Here is a 17,009-nt window from a genome sequence, read left to right as displayed (position 1 = left end):
ACCTGGCCCTGCATAAAATAAAAACTTTCCATTTAGTATTATTAAGTTATTCATTGTGCACACAGACGCTAAAAATGCATTTTCGGCAACCATTAGTTTTTTTGGTTGATTTGAAGAAATCTGCTGGCGAAGCCTATCAAACACTGTTAGAAGCTGGTGATGAATTGTTGGTTCTGTGGTGGTTTTGATGTCAATGACAAAGAACCGCCTTGAGAACCAAAAGAATTCGAGGACAATAAATTGCAAAATTTATTAAATGGAAAGCCTGATCAAACTCTCTTAGCAGTTGATGAATAAACTGTCTTTACATGCGACGAGAAAGATCCAAAAAGGAGGGAAAATACCAACTATTGACTAAAATTGTAATTTCTAACCATTTCAACATTGTGTTTTTAGTGCTTGCAAGCGCAAGAAATCATGGGTTAGTCCAGGAGAACTATACCCATCGGCACCTAAACGGAATATTCATGGCCATAAAGTTTTGCTATCCATATAGTGGAATCAGCAAGGTGTAGTGTATTAGGAGCTTCTAAAGCCAAATGAAACAGTTTGTGCAAATCTCTACCGAAGTTAGTTGAACAAATTGAACGACGTCACACGAGCGAGAGCTGTTAACCGGATACGGTTGTCATCCTCTTACATGACAACGACATAGAAAGAATCTCTTCCATCATTTAGACATGAGATTGTTAAAAAAAAAGAAGGAGTTATTTAAAAAAAAAAGACGAGAACTAACAAATGGGAGTATTGCCGATTATGCTTTACATTTGGATGAATTTTTTCAGTTGATATTGCAACCCTCTCCACGGGATCAAAATATTTAATCGATGATTGCCAAGTTCACGATCATCGATTTAATTGGAAGTTTATGGTCTTCAAACGCTGCTCAATTATAAAATTTTGATTGCGGCATTCCTTCATCACCATAACGGTTTGAAAAGGGTTACGTTAAATTTCTTACTTCGCAAACCATTTTATCTCTTACACTGAGTTTAATAAAATTTCTTTGCCCAATAAAGAAATTTATTTCCTAAAATTCGTCGTTTGAGAGAATTTCCCAAGTTTACTAGGACCACCCTCTAGTTTACACACCAACAAGCCAAATAACGTTAACTTACTCCATTTATTTTTTTACTAATATTCGAAATGATAGAATGTTTCAAATGCAAATTCCCTTTATTTTTTGAACATAGTAGTCGCTGTTTTTCATTTAACCAACATTTCTTTGATGAAATTAAAAATATCTTAAAACCATGATAGTGAAAAAAGGTTTAGAAATATTTGTTACTTGTAGTATTTCAAGATATTTACGTTTTATTCTTAATTCGTCTTCTTTCGCTTAATAGCTTGTTTTAAGGCAAGGAAAGACTGAACTTGAACTTTAAATCTATTGCGCTGCAAACGTTTGACAAAATAAATAAAACCCCCATCGATCGGTGATGGGTACAAAAACTGGTAGTATAGCTTCGTGAAGGCAACCGCTGGCCGAAGAGCGGATTTAAGACTGAAGACTATTCGAAAATTTCTTTCGGCAAATGAATTATACATTTTCTGACCGCGTGTAGAATATGGTATTTAAAAAAGTAGCCTTTTGTACCATTGCCGTGTATTAGAGTAAAAAAAGTTGTATTTTTCATCAAAAAAACCAAATCTTTTATCAAAAAAAGGTTTTTTAATTATCTTATTCCTCCGATATTCTGCGATTAGATGGTGCGGAAATTTCTTGCGGTTTTTCCCGACATTAGGTCAAAATAACTTGTTTAAGTTAGCTGCACAGGTAATCAGTTTTAAAGGTATATACAGTTACGTTTATTTTGTAAAAATCTTCCAAAGTGGCAGATTGTTCTTCTTCTAGTATTGAAGCATAAATTTTAAAATCGAAGCCGGCATATAAACGCATAGAGATATATGTGCTCTGTGCGGGACTAATGCTGTAGCAGAACGCACTTGCCAAGCTTTGCTTGCGAAATTTCGTTCCGGAAGGCTTTCGCCTTCCCGTAGGCCAAGTGAATTTGATGGCGATCAAGTAAATGTTATGATTGCAGTTGATCGACTGAAAGCGATTCGTGAGATTGCAGAAAAACTTAACTCATCCAAAACAACTGCTAGTGACCGCAATGCTTTTAAATAACCATAAACGCTTTCTAAAGGCGTTTGTTGGCGAATTGAAGAAGTAAGATACGCATAGATCAGATAAGATGCAACTTCCCGGTTGATAGTCATTTCTCACAGTTATATTATAGAAATATTTTATTTTAGGTATGATTTTTCTGTCCGTATTCTAGAAAGCGGAAGGCATCTCCAACTGGCCAATAAAGAATAAAAAAATATTTGCGGAAAAAGTACAGTAGCCCTCGCTCCTGTATATGTACACTTATATGGAACTTGTTTTACTCGCTGAAAAATAGTTGATAAAACAAAGCAAATACCTTGATTTTATAGGTCGTTCTATTTCTTAGTCATGACTAAGTGGCATGGTAAACTTTCCGCAACCCCTAAAACTAGGTAGAAACAACCCCTATTCTAGTTGAATTTACTTGCATTTGCGGACGTAGGTATGTAAGCGCATAAAACGGATTGCAATAAATTCGCTCTTTGAAGGATAATTTTCAACCAATGAAAACAACATTTTTTTTTCTTTTTTTGTATAATTGTAACCCATAATAATAACCGAAAATATTTGATAGATGGTATAAATCAATTTTAATATCATCGCATTTACGTTATTAAATATGAATGAAACAGCAGACGTAAGAAAGAAAGAGTCGGTCGAAATGTTGTTTTCTTTTTCTTTTTTTTTTTTTATAGCTCCATGAATCTTACTATTAACGGAAAAACCAATTATTGCAGGGATCTGGATGATGGTGTAAGATTAAAAATAAATTCTTCAGTCGTGAGCTTTCATCTTCAACTTCAAAAAGTGTTCTTTTTACGAACCTTGAACAATCTTTTTCACATAATAAATTTTAGTAAATATTTTATGATTAAATATTCTTTTACTTTTTCAAGAATAACGACTGGAAATTTATATGGTCGATATACAGGGAAAACGGCAAATCTCTATCTCTTGTGTCGTCTATGTTAGCTTTATATCACTGTTTGTAATTGTAATGGATATTATGTGAAATTGTTGTTGCTGTTATTGTTTCCATTGGTGTTTTATTATGTGCTCATCCGCCATTTGTTATGCTGTACGACGCACAGAGCATTGCTATAATGTTGTCGAGGCAACAGTATTCAGTCAACCAAAGAAACAAAAAAAAAAGAAGTCAGCTGCAGCACAAAATCATACATTCATGGTTTGGTGCATCAAGTCGGGGCGTTCGTTGGAGTTCATCGCTTTAGTTTTCTTTTTTTTTTTCTTTTTCTTTTTTTGCATTCGAATATTTTTAACTCTTGCACTTTGCGTTGTAGGCGTGACGCTTTGATATCAATCAAAACACACCACAAAATAAAATAAAGCCAAGCAAAAAAGTTAAATTTGCTTTTTGTCGAATCCTAAATACCCAACATACATAATAATATAAGAATGTGGAAAACGATATCTGCCATACCTTCTAAATTATTGATCATGGTGTTCTTTGAGAGTTAGAGAGAATACGAGAAGACGGACATCATTTTCTACTTCCTATTCTTATAACATATGAACTCAGCTTTAACCTCGTATCTCAATTTTTGCTACTATGAGAGTTTTTATAAGGGAAGGCGGGCGGACGGACGGATTAACATATAACTATGCATAATTTTCTACTCTATAAAATATAGTTTTAGCCTCGTTTCTCAATTTTTGCTGCCGTGGGAGAGTCTCAACAAGGAAACGCAAGTGGACGGATATAATTTTCCATGACCTTCCTCATAAAACATATGAGCCAAGTTTTAGCCGGGCATCTTAACTTTTGTTATCAATACAATTCCAATAAAGGAAGACGCGTTCATAGACGAACGTATCGTTGTATACAAATTTCTAAACCCAATTTTAATGAAACACATGACCGCAAATTTTTGCTGCCAGAAAAGGTTCGATAATGCAGATCGATGGACGGATGATTGTAAATAATTTTCTGCTCCCATAGTAGCCAAGTGCCAACTTCACAGTTTAATTTTCATTAGAACGAGGATGTCAACCGCTTTGGACGCATGGACAGACAAAGTTTTATTTATAATTAAATCGGTTCAATATGTAACGTTTCACGTCGGTTACATCTTATTAAAAATCTTTCGAACTTATTTCTCCACGACGTTACATATGAAATGACAAAACTGATATATCCTCGCGTTTGCCGAGAATGGATACAAAAATTTGTACACAATATTTCTTCTTGCCTTTTATGATCTTACAAAACGCGCTTTATATGTGGCAAAGCTTCAAATTGTAAGTAAACTAAACCAAAAAAAAAAAAAAAAATGAAAAAACCAGAATACCCCGCGTACGTTGGTTGGCACTTACCTCCTGTATTTGATCGTCAGATAAGTGCATTTTTTCTCCCTTTTCCTTCACTTCTGTGCCTTTTTCTTCTTCTTACTACTAACGGTTTTATTTTAAGCCGGGCTTACTTCGAAAACACATCACAAATATTATTTACTATATTTTTCGTGCATTTTTTTTTCTCTTTTTTTTTTTTGTTTTTTTTTTTACTTTTTATAGTTTAATTTAAATGAATAATATTTCTTTTAATATTATTTACATTGTGGTGGTTGGTTGGTTTATTGATTTGCGAGTTTATCACAAGCGTTGCATATATATATTTTCAACTGATGATGTTACAATATCAAAGATCTTTAATCGACTAAAAATAGAGAATGTTATACACGCATAATCAACTAATATTATTATTATTATATATATATATGTATGTACACACACATGCATGCATTCATGCATACACACAGGCACAGAAACACGGGAAAAACAAAAACAAAAAAAACAAAAATTTAAAACGCACAGCACCCTAACTAAACTCTCATTGAACTAGAGAGGAAAAAAACAGCAAATGTTATATTACTTACTATATAATGCCTACAAATAAATATATTTATTTATTATCAAGACCTGAGTTTTTAGTACCAGCGCACGAAATATATATACGTATACGTATATATACTAAATATGTATATAGTTGTATTCATAAATTTCGGTGGTATGGAAATTGTTGTCTCTGGCTTATTTATTATTTTAGTTATTGTTGCTTGAATTTTTTGTAAAATTCGATTTCATTTAAGCAGTGGTTTTATGAACGAACACCTATATAGATGCACATATACTCATACACAGCCATACACGAAACATCCATACAAACAAAGAAACATTTATTTTATTAATAAATGAATTTAGTGACGATATATATAATATAAACGATAGCAACCCTTCTTCTACTTTTTCCTTCCACGGCCATGACGACTATATATGAAAATACCTATTCATTACTCTCACCTATACTTATGCGCAGGCAAATATTTATCAATTTGTACGTGCATCTACGTGTATACGACAATATATACATATTTTAATATATTTTAATTATTTTTTTTTTTTTGTTTTGTTTTTGTTTTCTTTTGGTTTCGAAGAAATTTTAATCGCAAAATGTTGTTTGCTTTGTTTTGTTCAAATTCATCAACAGTGCGGATTAGTTTTAGTTTTAATCTAAAATGGCGACAGGAAAAATCTCTAACGCGGAAAACAGATAATATTTATTAGGTGTATTTACAGTTTGGCCCTGACGCATGCACTGCTATCGTTTTCCATCGTATGAATAGATCAATGAATGCAAAATATGTTTGCATTCATGTTGCCTTACATAAATTTCATGAATGCTTTAACTCGACTATAATTATTTTTTCTTTGCGATTCGTTTAGAATGTCGAAAATATCGCTTCTTTGCGCTAAATAAGTGAGACTTAAAATCCTGAAATCTAAAATTTTGAGATCGTTTCACCTTATTGTGCATCACACCTTTTTTGGGTTTGTGCGCGACCGTATGCAACATCGAGAAAGTCTTGAAATGGACTCATCTTCTACTATACTTATCGTTTTAGCAACAACTTCTGAATCGATATAAGCTTATCTGTCCGTCTGTCCGTCTTTTATGCAGCCTTCAGATCGCAATTTTTGAGATATTTTGATAAAATTTTCATGTTTCCCAACAAGAACGCACACAGTTGAAAGTGGTCCAAATTATACCCCTTTTCCCATTACTTGTCAAATAATTATTTGTATTGAAAAGTCGTTATATGACCGAGTGTATCTAGTGAAGTGATGCAGCGTACTTAATCGCCGACCTTGGCTCGCTATGATATATTTACTTCTTTAGCTATTAAGATCGTACGCATATCTATCACACTCATCTCCAAAAATATTATTTATCTTCCTGGAATATGTACAATACTTTTTAAAATACCTTCTAACCGTCGCACGTTTCTTCGATAGATACAAAATTTCTTTTTCGCTTTATAGGTATAAAGTAAAAGATTTGTATTATATTATAATTAATAGAAATAAATTGCAACACACATTTACATTTACATGTCTACACTATTTACATAAAAATAAAGACGATTCTTATAGTAATGTAATGACGGACTTCATTTGGAACGAAATGTTTGCCAGGACTGGTAATGAAAACGGAGGCAAGTAAAAAAAATTTGTTTTTTGCCAAAATGCTTAAAACTTCAAAACAGAGATGCCGAGAGAACTGTCTGCGTTTTCCGGACTCTTCCCCAGCGTACTCGTGACAGAGTGTTTGGATTGCCTGGAAAGATCATATAGAGGTGTTTGCAGAACGTTAAAGTAGAGATGAAAGCTTTTTGTCTTTCGTAAAAATGTTGCAAGATTGGCGCGAACGGAAGGCAGAAAGCATTTGTTTTGTAGTGTCCGACTCTCGATATCCAGTAAGTGAATGTTTAGCTGTAGTGTCATGGGACATAACAACTATGATGCATACAAGCTTTTAGGGGTTTCAAGCCACTTTCCTCGTGTTTATTTAAAAAAGAAAAAAACTCTTCCCTCTGTTCCAAATTTTGTAAATTTCTGTTAAGAACTGAAGTATCTAAACATTCGGGTAAATTGACCCTGATAGGGATGTTTTATGAAGGGACCAATTTCAGCCAAAGAAATTTATTTGCATTTCTATTATTTTTAAAAATCTGACAACATCTCCATAAAAGTACAAAATGCAACATCTTTTTTTTTTGGATTAATTCCTGTTCACATTCCTCATCCCGTTTTCCCACCTATTGAGTTACAAAAGTAAATGAAGTGAAACTAATACTATTTTATCATAAACTGAGAAGGTGTTAAGTCCAAGCTTCGAAAATGTTTACTAGAAGGGTATCTAAAATTCGTTTTATATTCAAGAAGTTTTTTTTTTTTTTTTTTTTTTTTTACTAGTCATCTGAAATCGTTTGCGTAAAGATAAAGAGGATGCATGCATAGATGCAGACGTAGAGAACTAAGCGCTTAAAAACAATAAATAGGTATTAACTACCGCAACTAAACCTATATTAAGTCGATTTACTTTTATACTCTTAACTGCATGTAGTCCTTCTTAAGCACAGTTGTTGCATTGCCTACATGTATGTACATGTACACTTGATTATATATTACATTGAATTGATCTTTAGTAGGTATACTATTTTTGTCATAAGAATTTTTCTAGAATTCAATCGAATATTAGCGCAATACTTAGAATAGAATGCATGTACACATGTACATGTATATGTATATTATGTCGAAACAATGCGTACGCATTTCGGAACCGAAAAGTAATGCAAGTGACCAATCTGAATGACGATTTTAGTTTGTATGTTAAGTGTTTTCTATTTCCTTTATTTATTTATTTTTTTTTTTCTTCATTAAACTACCAGCTTGCAGAGGGATCGTCTCGTAACTAAATATTCAAAAGTATCAAATGGTATAGAATTTTATAATTACTACGGCTGTTGTCATTGCTACCTATTAAATATCATAAAAATGTGTTAAACACATTTCTTACTAAATTCCTTTTGATAATCCCGTTGTTTTACACTTTTCGCCTTGAATAGATTTTACACAATACATACGTACATGTCTTCATACACTATTCTATATATATATAAATATATATATGTGCATTAAATTTGATATCCATAAACATATAGGCGCGCATTAATGCATACTAGTAAGTGTACAGTTGCAGATATTATAAAATCGATGAGTGATTGTACGATATAGAAAATAGAATGTATTCGTTAATAAGAATTCAATTTCAACAATTCATCTAATTCAAAAAAGTGGATCGCAAAAAGCAAAGGCAATCGAAGATCGATGATTGGCAAGAAAAATGGATGCAATACTACTGTGTATCGAATACCTGAACTCTTTGCATATCAAATCATAGTAATACGTTCCACATTTTTCGTTTTACTTCATTACATCACTTGCGATACAGGGTACAATAAGTTTGTGTGTAATACCTTTGATGATTTAAGATAGAAGCACTTTATAGTATTTCGATCGATTCAGAATAGCTTTCTTAATCGATTTAAGTATGTCTGTCCGTATGTCCATGAATTTTTTTGTGCCACCTTTTGAGATATTTTCAGCTGATGTCATACATTGATGTGTTTTAGTCCAGGGACGACATTGGATGGACATGGATTGAATCTGACTATTTTTACTATCACTCCCTATATAACGTTTTAATTTGAAATAATCGTCATCTGAAAGAAATTTCCAATTTTAAAAATTTCTCGACAAAAATCGCTGATTAATACTACATCGGCATACATAATAACTTGATGTGAAAAATTTGGATCGGACAAGTCGATGCGTTGAACCCTTTCCTATATAATGGCTCCTAGGAAAAATAAATCTTTGTATCGGGAAACGGGCATTGAGAAATGATTCATAATCGTAATTCGACTAATTATATCAAACTTGGGTTTGTATATGTCCGGTTTCTGAGCCTCAGCCCACTTAAAAGCTTTGATGAAACCTAAGCCTTTATATGACAAAAGACCATATTTCGTAATGAATTTTCATGACAGTACAAAATTCGGACCACGTAGTTTTTCGGATCTAACCCCGTATAGTCGCCGTTTACGCGAAATAAAAAGTGTTTGTTCGTGCGGTATATAAGAAAGGATGAAACGAGGATTCATTTCTGCGTTCCCGAGTCAAATCGGCACTCAGCCGACTGCAGAGAAATGGGCGAAAGCCGTGCAAAGCGGACAAGCGTCCCTGAAACAATGGCGGCAAAGTAAAATTTTAGTATTTTTCTTTTCTTTTTTTTTTTTTATTAAAGTTAACCTAAGGTAATAGTCCGGCATTTATATCTTTGTGAATCAGAGAAACAGTCCTATCGGCGAATGCTTTTTCTTTGGTCCAATATTCGACATCTTGAATGTTCTTGCAAAGTATGCTGTTTTATGAAACTTGTGGCGAGTTTGAAAGTAACCATATTGATACCTAGGCCCATCTGTAGGCAAGTTGTTGCCTCAAATTCGATATAGTAAATTTAGACCATTGTTTGGATTCTCTTGTGCATCAAAATTTTCGTGAAGAATAAACCTTTATATGAAAAATAGGTCGTACTTTCGTTATTTTACACCAAAAATACGTCAAGCACTCTTTTAGGAGAAAAAAGATTGACGCTTAGAGTACTTAATGATCGGCTTTGATTATAACTGGTTTAAGACTAATTTGAAGAGTGAAAAATGATTTTAAACTCCACTTTAACTAAACCTTTCTTGATCAAATGCGAAAATGTGCTAAGCTTTATTAGTGCGTAAAAATTGTCTTTGGGTTGTGCAAGGCATTTACAAAGTGTGAAGGGTACATAACATATGTGGTCGGATGGACTGTATATACGACTGGATAAGCGACGACGTGACGTCGAAGTGAATAGATATTCAATCTATTTTGAATCAAGTTGGGTTGGTTTCTATCTTCTTTCTTAGAAATTTTAATATAACTTAATAACAATACAACCGATCCTATGAGGGAGAACTTTAAAGCCTTCTCAACGAAACATGTGGTTTTAAAACTTTTTCCGTTTAAAATAAATATTTTATCATATTATTTTCGCTGTCTTAATTATGGCAAGTAGTGGATGTATGCAACATCAAGAAGATCTTGAGATAGGCCAACCTTTTATTATACCGAATCATTTTCACCTATGTCCCTCTGTCCGCCTTGTTTTCTTCTGTTCAACTTAAAAACCGCAATTTTTGAAAAACTTTGGTGAAATATGGTGCACCGGCATGTTTCGGCCCAATGACGAATGCTGTTGTAAATGATATGAATCGGAACACTTTTTCGCCCACTTCTCATATAACGCCTTATTTTGAAAAGTCATTCCGTGAATAACTGTAGGATATTTAATAATGCGCCTTGGACCACTAGAGTGTTTTTACTTGTGTTCATTAAATTTACTCAATGAAAAAATTTAAATAAAATTTTTTTTGAAAAACTAAAGTTTTCTTCCAAATACACATAAAAAACTGTCTGCTGGTATATTTGCGGGAAAATAAAGGAAATCATGTATCCCATCCCTTTTGTAAGTCTATTCTATCTACGTCCGACATTAAAGTTGAAATTATTCAGTACGTGAAATATAATTGACGATGATTAATGAATGTAACTTTATGTAAACTTATATGTAGACGTGTACGCTTGTGCGTATTCGGAACTCTTTTTTTCCTTTGAAATATGAACTAGAAATTTCAATTTTAATTAATGAAAAAAGAAAAGCATTTGTTTGTGTAAAAATGCAAACATCACTGCTTATAAATGCGCATAGGCGCGTGAGCAAGACTTGTCTCTTTGACGTTCAACGAATTGCAAAAATGTATTAGGACGTGTAGGTAGGTAGAGGTATACGTATAATAATAAATACATTGATTACAAATTCAAAATTCGTAGAGGTTTCGTAGAGTTTTTACGTACATCGCCATTATTTCCTTGGAAGAGCTTTTGTTTAGGTATATGTTATGATGAAAATAAGCGCTAGTTTTCTTTCTGATTTCTAGTTGAAGATGAAAGTTAGATACATTTATGCTCCACTTAACAGAAAATCCCTTTCGTGGCTTCCAGTTACGCTACCACTAATAGCTAAAAATAACTGAAAAATTTCTGCCAGTTACCTACTAATATCCGGACAAAACGGAATATCCGAAAAGCAAATACTTATCGCAATCTTTTTTTTCAGCTTCCGAAATTTATTTTCCAGACTAGCCGTCAAAAAGTTTTTTCTTCCCACTTTCCACTCTTCAATTCAATTCAAACGATGTTCTCGATGGTCTCAAGTTAGCAGAGGTTCGATAATAGGACGTGAATAAATAACGGCAAACGGATGAAGTTCATAACCTACGGCATTATGATAATAGCAGAAAGCCTAGTCTTACTTCTTCATGATCACAGCAATATACAACCTTGGATGCACAAGTTCACTTTACTGTGACAGTAAATATAAAGATTTATTAAGAGATTTGCCATAAAATGCAAAAGATTTATTTTTGTTTTAAAGGGCAACGTAAGCCGCATTAGCAAAAAAAAATTGTTTTCTAAAATATTTGAGAAGCTAAAAAAAAAAAACTCTGATACTGAACAAGAAAAAATACTATAGTGGGATACGGCTCACCATTACGTACTATACACCACTTTGCTTAGCATAGTTAAGCAAATATATTCAAAACAATGCGTTACGTGGGTAGCAGCCCGATTCGAACTGGTTTCAATAGCATTCATCCTTGGAACAAAACACATCGATGTAGCAAATGTCAAGAATAAAAGACAAGGAGTCGGTCAGACAAGTTTTAAAAATTTCGCCGAAATATATAAAAAATTTTAACGTAAAGATTGAACATATGAAGACAAGATGGACAGACGGACAGACAGACGAGTTTGGATCAATATAAAAAAAGGACTCTGATTCGATCACTATAATAAAACGTGGATATGTCTGTAGGCGTTCTAGAATCTTAACCTTACGCTTGCACAACAAGTGCTTTAGTTGTTCTATCGGCATAGAAATAATGTGAAGTTGCATAGCAAAAAAAAAAAAAAAAAATAAGTAAAAACATTGTAGTCTAGCTAGGCTGACTATTACTTACACCATTACTAGACCCTATACCATTTTGTTTAGTGTAGTTCTTCGCTTGTTAATATTACACCAAGAGTACACATTACAAAAACTCATTTTGCCGATAAATTTTGAAAATTGCAATTGGGAGCGATCGGAAAAGTCAACCGATCCGAAACACTTTTAACAGTGTTCGTTCTTGAGCCAAAATAGGTGTGTGCGTACCGGATTTCATCAAAATATCTCAAAAATTGCAAATTGTAGTTTGAACATAAAATGCATGGACAGACATCGGAAGGATAGGCGGAACAAACAGACTTAAATCGATTTTAAATCATTTTCTCAATCGATCGATATAATAAAAGGTTGGTCTATCTTAACCTTTCGTGGATGTTGCATACGTCCGCGCTAACTTAATATACTTTGTGCTGCTGCCAAGTGCTGTAAGGTAGAAACTCTAATAACAGTTAAATAGGATTAGTCATTATACACTTCGCGTTTCATCTGCAACACCTGCCTACGAAAAGTTTCTGACATGCGATGCAAGCACGCAATGGGGGAGAAAGCAAACAGAATCGATCAGTACGAAATGTGCGGTCTCACCGTAGCCACTCCAGACCATACATGCCTATTTAGTAGTTTGCCAAAAATTGCTGAAAACTAGTTGAGAAGTTTGGATGCATACACCGTACCGTTCCGACCTTGCCCCATTCGACCGCGTGTTTCACTTAGAGCAAACCACGGTGTGAAACCTGTGAAAGCGGCTTCGTGTAGTTGTTTGCTCAAAAATCCCTGAAGTTTTGAAGGATTTTCCAAAAATGGAAATTGTTGCCAAATTGTTGTCCATCACAATAGCTTATGTCAGTATGTTATATGATTTCATGCAAATGACATTTTGTTGCAGAAATATCACGACGTTCTTCCTTGGCCATATATAATGAGATATTATTTGATGCATATATCTGCACAGGTTGTTGATGCATAATAAATGTCGATTCGATCTTTTTTCTTGTCTTTATATGGGATAATGAAAACTTGACTTTATCTTAAAAATACTATGGAAATAAAATTTGCATTTGAATAATGAATGCCATTATGAATTCATGAACTATTCTATTATTAATTTCAATAGTTTTCTACGCAATATTCATAAAAATAAGTAAAGGATATTATGATTTTCTCCACCAATGTGTGTACATGTGCATGTGGCAGGCCGACAATTAAACACATCAAGTAAAGTATGAAAACAATGCACATATACAATAAAACAGGTAAGTCGATGGATAACTGGCAAAAAAAGAAAAAAAAAAAAAGACTGTATGCGCGTTGGTTGTGGTTGTGGTTGTCAAAAGTAAGCTTGGCTCCTTGGACATAAATTTAACTAACAAAGGCGAGTTCGTATGTTCTTGTCATAAGGCAAGAGGTAAGCACTTACGCTCATTTCATCTTATTTAAGAATAGGACTGCATAGACGTAACACATACGCCCTAAACGTATAAAATAAAATTAGTTTTTGTTAGACTTAATTTTTACGAGATGCTGGATTTCTCATTGCAACCGTTTACTCTTCATCAGTTGTTCCTTATATATAAATTAATGAAACTCTTACACAGCCATACACAGGTCAACACAAAATCTATATATATGTTTATACATATGTTATATATATATATATATATATATATACAGATATATGTGTGTATGCGTGTATATAAATCTCTATACATGCACATAAATTATATATATATATATATATATATATATGTGTGTATAAAACAGGTTCGTTTTCTTCTATAAATTCAAGAAAACATTTTAACGCTTGACTGAAGATTTAAAGAGAAATCAACGTGCGCCAACAGTGTAAATAAGCTTTAACGTGAGATATCTCATCTCAGCTCGTCATTTTAAGCAAAGCAACGAAACAAATCTCCAGATATGATTTACATGAACATCATTGCCGATTCATCCATTGGCCCCTTGTTGTAACCCCTCAAATAAAACGGCAAAGGTAATAGCAACCGCAACAGCAACAACCGCAACAACAACAACAACAATAACAATAAGAACAAGAACTCTATGCGCTCTCCCTAAAAAAAAAAAAAAAAAAAAAAAATTCACACTTGGTCAAAGTATTTGCGGTCAGACTAGCATTGTTAATTACTGTTTGCACCAAGTTGCTCATTAAAACTCAAGTACAAAACAAACTAACATTAATGAGCGCATCACACAGAGTAAATTCGCTCCTATGTATACGCTGTCCATTTATACGTTGAATCGATCAGTCGATAGTGGTGATGTGAAAGCAAGTCTAGACTTGGACGAAAGACCTTTTTTTTTGTTTTTTTTTTTGTTTTTTACACAGAAAATTAGCAACTTTCGTGCAGAAAGCAAAAGCATGTATTTTATATTATTATTATTTTTTTGTTTTTTTTTTTATCTTCCTTCTAAGAGTAATGATAATAAGTAATCATCCTTAAAAATGAAAAGAATTTCGTTTCTCATTCGAAAAACCTGAATTTTTTTTTCTTTTTTTTTTTCTAGTATTATTAATCCATAATAATTAACCACTTCTTCTTATACGCTTTTTTTACGGTATGCAAGCAATATTGTTCACAAGGAATACAGGCTGTCATGCAGTTAATGTATAATTTACCAATTACTCGAGGACAGTTAACTAGCTTGACAAAGTATGCTGGAAAGCATTCGTTCGTTCTGAAAATACTTTTTTAAAAGATAGAAAAAAAATTTTTACACAAACCCTAAATGAACCACCTATTCAACTATTTTAATTTACTACTCGTACCCCCAAAATGTAAACAACAATTACTTAAACAAAATTTTAAAGAAACAAGAAAAAAGTTTTTTTTAATTTCAATTAAGTTGCAGTGTACAATATTTGATTAACAAAGCGAGAGAGAGAGAGAGAGAGAGAGAGAGAGAGCGCGCAAAGGTCGATTCGTTAAATACATTGATCGATATATTATAGCTTCTATACAGTATAACGTATTTATCTCAAATAACTAAAAGCCCAGTCAGTAACGAGTAAACTCAACCGCAATTTGACAGCAATTTTACGATCGAAAGATTTTTCATGCGATGGGACAGGCAAGAAAAATTCGTATAATCTCGAGAACAGTCCTTGATCGACAGATAACGGGTTTACTCAATCGACTTTATTCGGCATCCAAAACCATAAACGAGTCCAAGACATTTGTATAGTCTATCGGCCCAGCATACTTACAACTGTGTTCTGAGCAACAGCGCCGAGACACGACAAGTCGCGAGGCGTTTTTGTTGCTTTCTGGTTTACGCCATTTGGCAAAAACATTTCGTGATGAAACTAATATCAGAGCATTTTCTTATGATGATTCCTTCGGAATATTTATATTCTTATAAAATCAAAGCAAGTTTAAGAGGAATATAAATCGTTTACTTTTATGATCAGTGACCGATTACAACCCTAAGGTATGCCCCTTAGCCTTATAAACTGAAACTGCCTTCATCTTATTTGTGTATAGGTTTTTAGCGAATGTTGATGGATTTATGTTTATGAACCGATTTACTTGATTTTCGATGGCCTTTTAAAATTGTTAAGTCTTAATATAGAAAAGCGGAAGAAAACAATTGAATGAATTGATTATTATTAACGAAACCAGGGACCAATCTTAACGAAAATGGTAAGAAATCTTTTGGGGAATGAGTTTATCATTCTGGCGGAAATACAGAGTTCATAAAAAACTCTCTTGTAAGTCGTACAAGAGACTGGCAAACGGATGGACATACAAGACCATTCACTTCGTGATTGAAATTTGAATCAAATTTCAAGATATTGTTGCCATTTTTTTAATGAATACCATTGTCATTATTTATGTAACGCATACAATATATACAAACTTGTACTGCTCATAGAAATTGATTAAACCGAAAATCGTAAATGATTACGGAAATAAAGATTATTGCCCCTTTGATGTAATGAAATGAACTCTGATGCTCTGATGAAAGCACTTTTCCGTGTACAAAATTGCTTTGCCTTTGCCATCATTGGCGAAGCCTAAGGAAACACGATAACTAATCTTTTGTGGCAAAAGTTAAACAAAAAAAAAAAAAAAAAAAAAAAAAACAGTTATGTGACGACCCTATACAAACGGATAAAACACTTTTCCACTTTACAAAATCTAATGAGGGATATAAAAAAACTTTTTTTCTTTTTCTTTGTTTTTTTTTTTTTTTTTAACAACACCGGCAACATTTGATTAGAAGATGATGGTAAGTTACCAATTATTTGATAAAGCAATGTATATATAAGAGTAAACTCACCTGTCTGACTTGTTTGTATTGTTCTTCAAAACTCCAGCCATTATTCTGTTGAGACGAATTTGATGTATCGCTTGATGCTGACGTATTAGAAACGGGATTCACTAAAATGAATTACGAATTTTAAATATTTCGCCTTGAAAGTTAACTTTACAAAAAGTGCGATTTCAAAAAGATATAAATATTTGTACGCATAACTGAAATCTTATAAACGCAAATGAAGAACATACGTGCCTATAATTACGAAAGTCGTCTAAGTCGTATATTTCTTATTTCGAGATATTTAATGAATCGCATTTGAATAAATCAAAAAAAATATTTTTGTATTATGCTGTGAATTTTAATTTATAGAATTTTATTAGTCTTGTTTAATGAAAATTTTTTATGAATTTCTTAAAAAAAATGTTGTTCTTCAAGTTTGAATTGACTTTGATCATTTTCAAAATCAACTGAATGTCCCATAAATAACTTGAAGCAGTAAAATACTGTGAGTTTTATTTGAAACAATAATTTTAATGAAATAATTTGCAAACATTTATTAATTATTTTTAAAATGTAATCAATCTTATTCTAGCATATGAGGCTTTTATCGTTACGACTTCTTCAGATTTTCAAAGTATTTCTGAAAAAGTGAAGGGA

The 17,009-nt window shown here is 32.9% G+C and overlaps 1 protein-coding gene across 1 annotated transcript in view; it reads right to left on the bottom strand.

Moving 5' to 3' along the window:
* Window positions 1–17,009, bottom strand: part of LOC119637049 (protein dead ringer) — an 81,456-nt gene that overhangs the window by 29,010 nt on the left and 35,437 nt on the right. The window contains exon 6 of the mRNA XM_038032854.1: window positions 16,374–16,474. Coding sequence (XP_037888782.1) covers window positions 16,374–16,474 — 101 coding nt within the window. The remainder of the gene's footprint in view (window positions 1–16,373; window positions 16,475–17,009) is intronic.

This window comes from Glossina fuscipes, unplaced genomic scaffold (genome assembly GCF_014805625.2).
Source record: "Glossina fuscipes isolate IAEA_lab_2018 unplaced genomic scaffold, Yale_Gfus_2 42, whole genome shotgun sequence".
NCBI classification, from domain to species: domain Eukaryota; kingdom Metazoa; phylum Arthropoda; class Insecta; order Diptera; family Glossinidae; genus Glossina; species Glossina fuscipes.
This window is presented reverse-complemented; position numbering and strand designations above follow the sequence as displayed.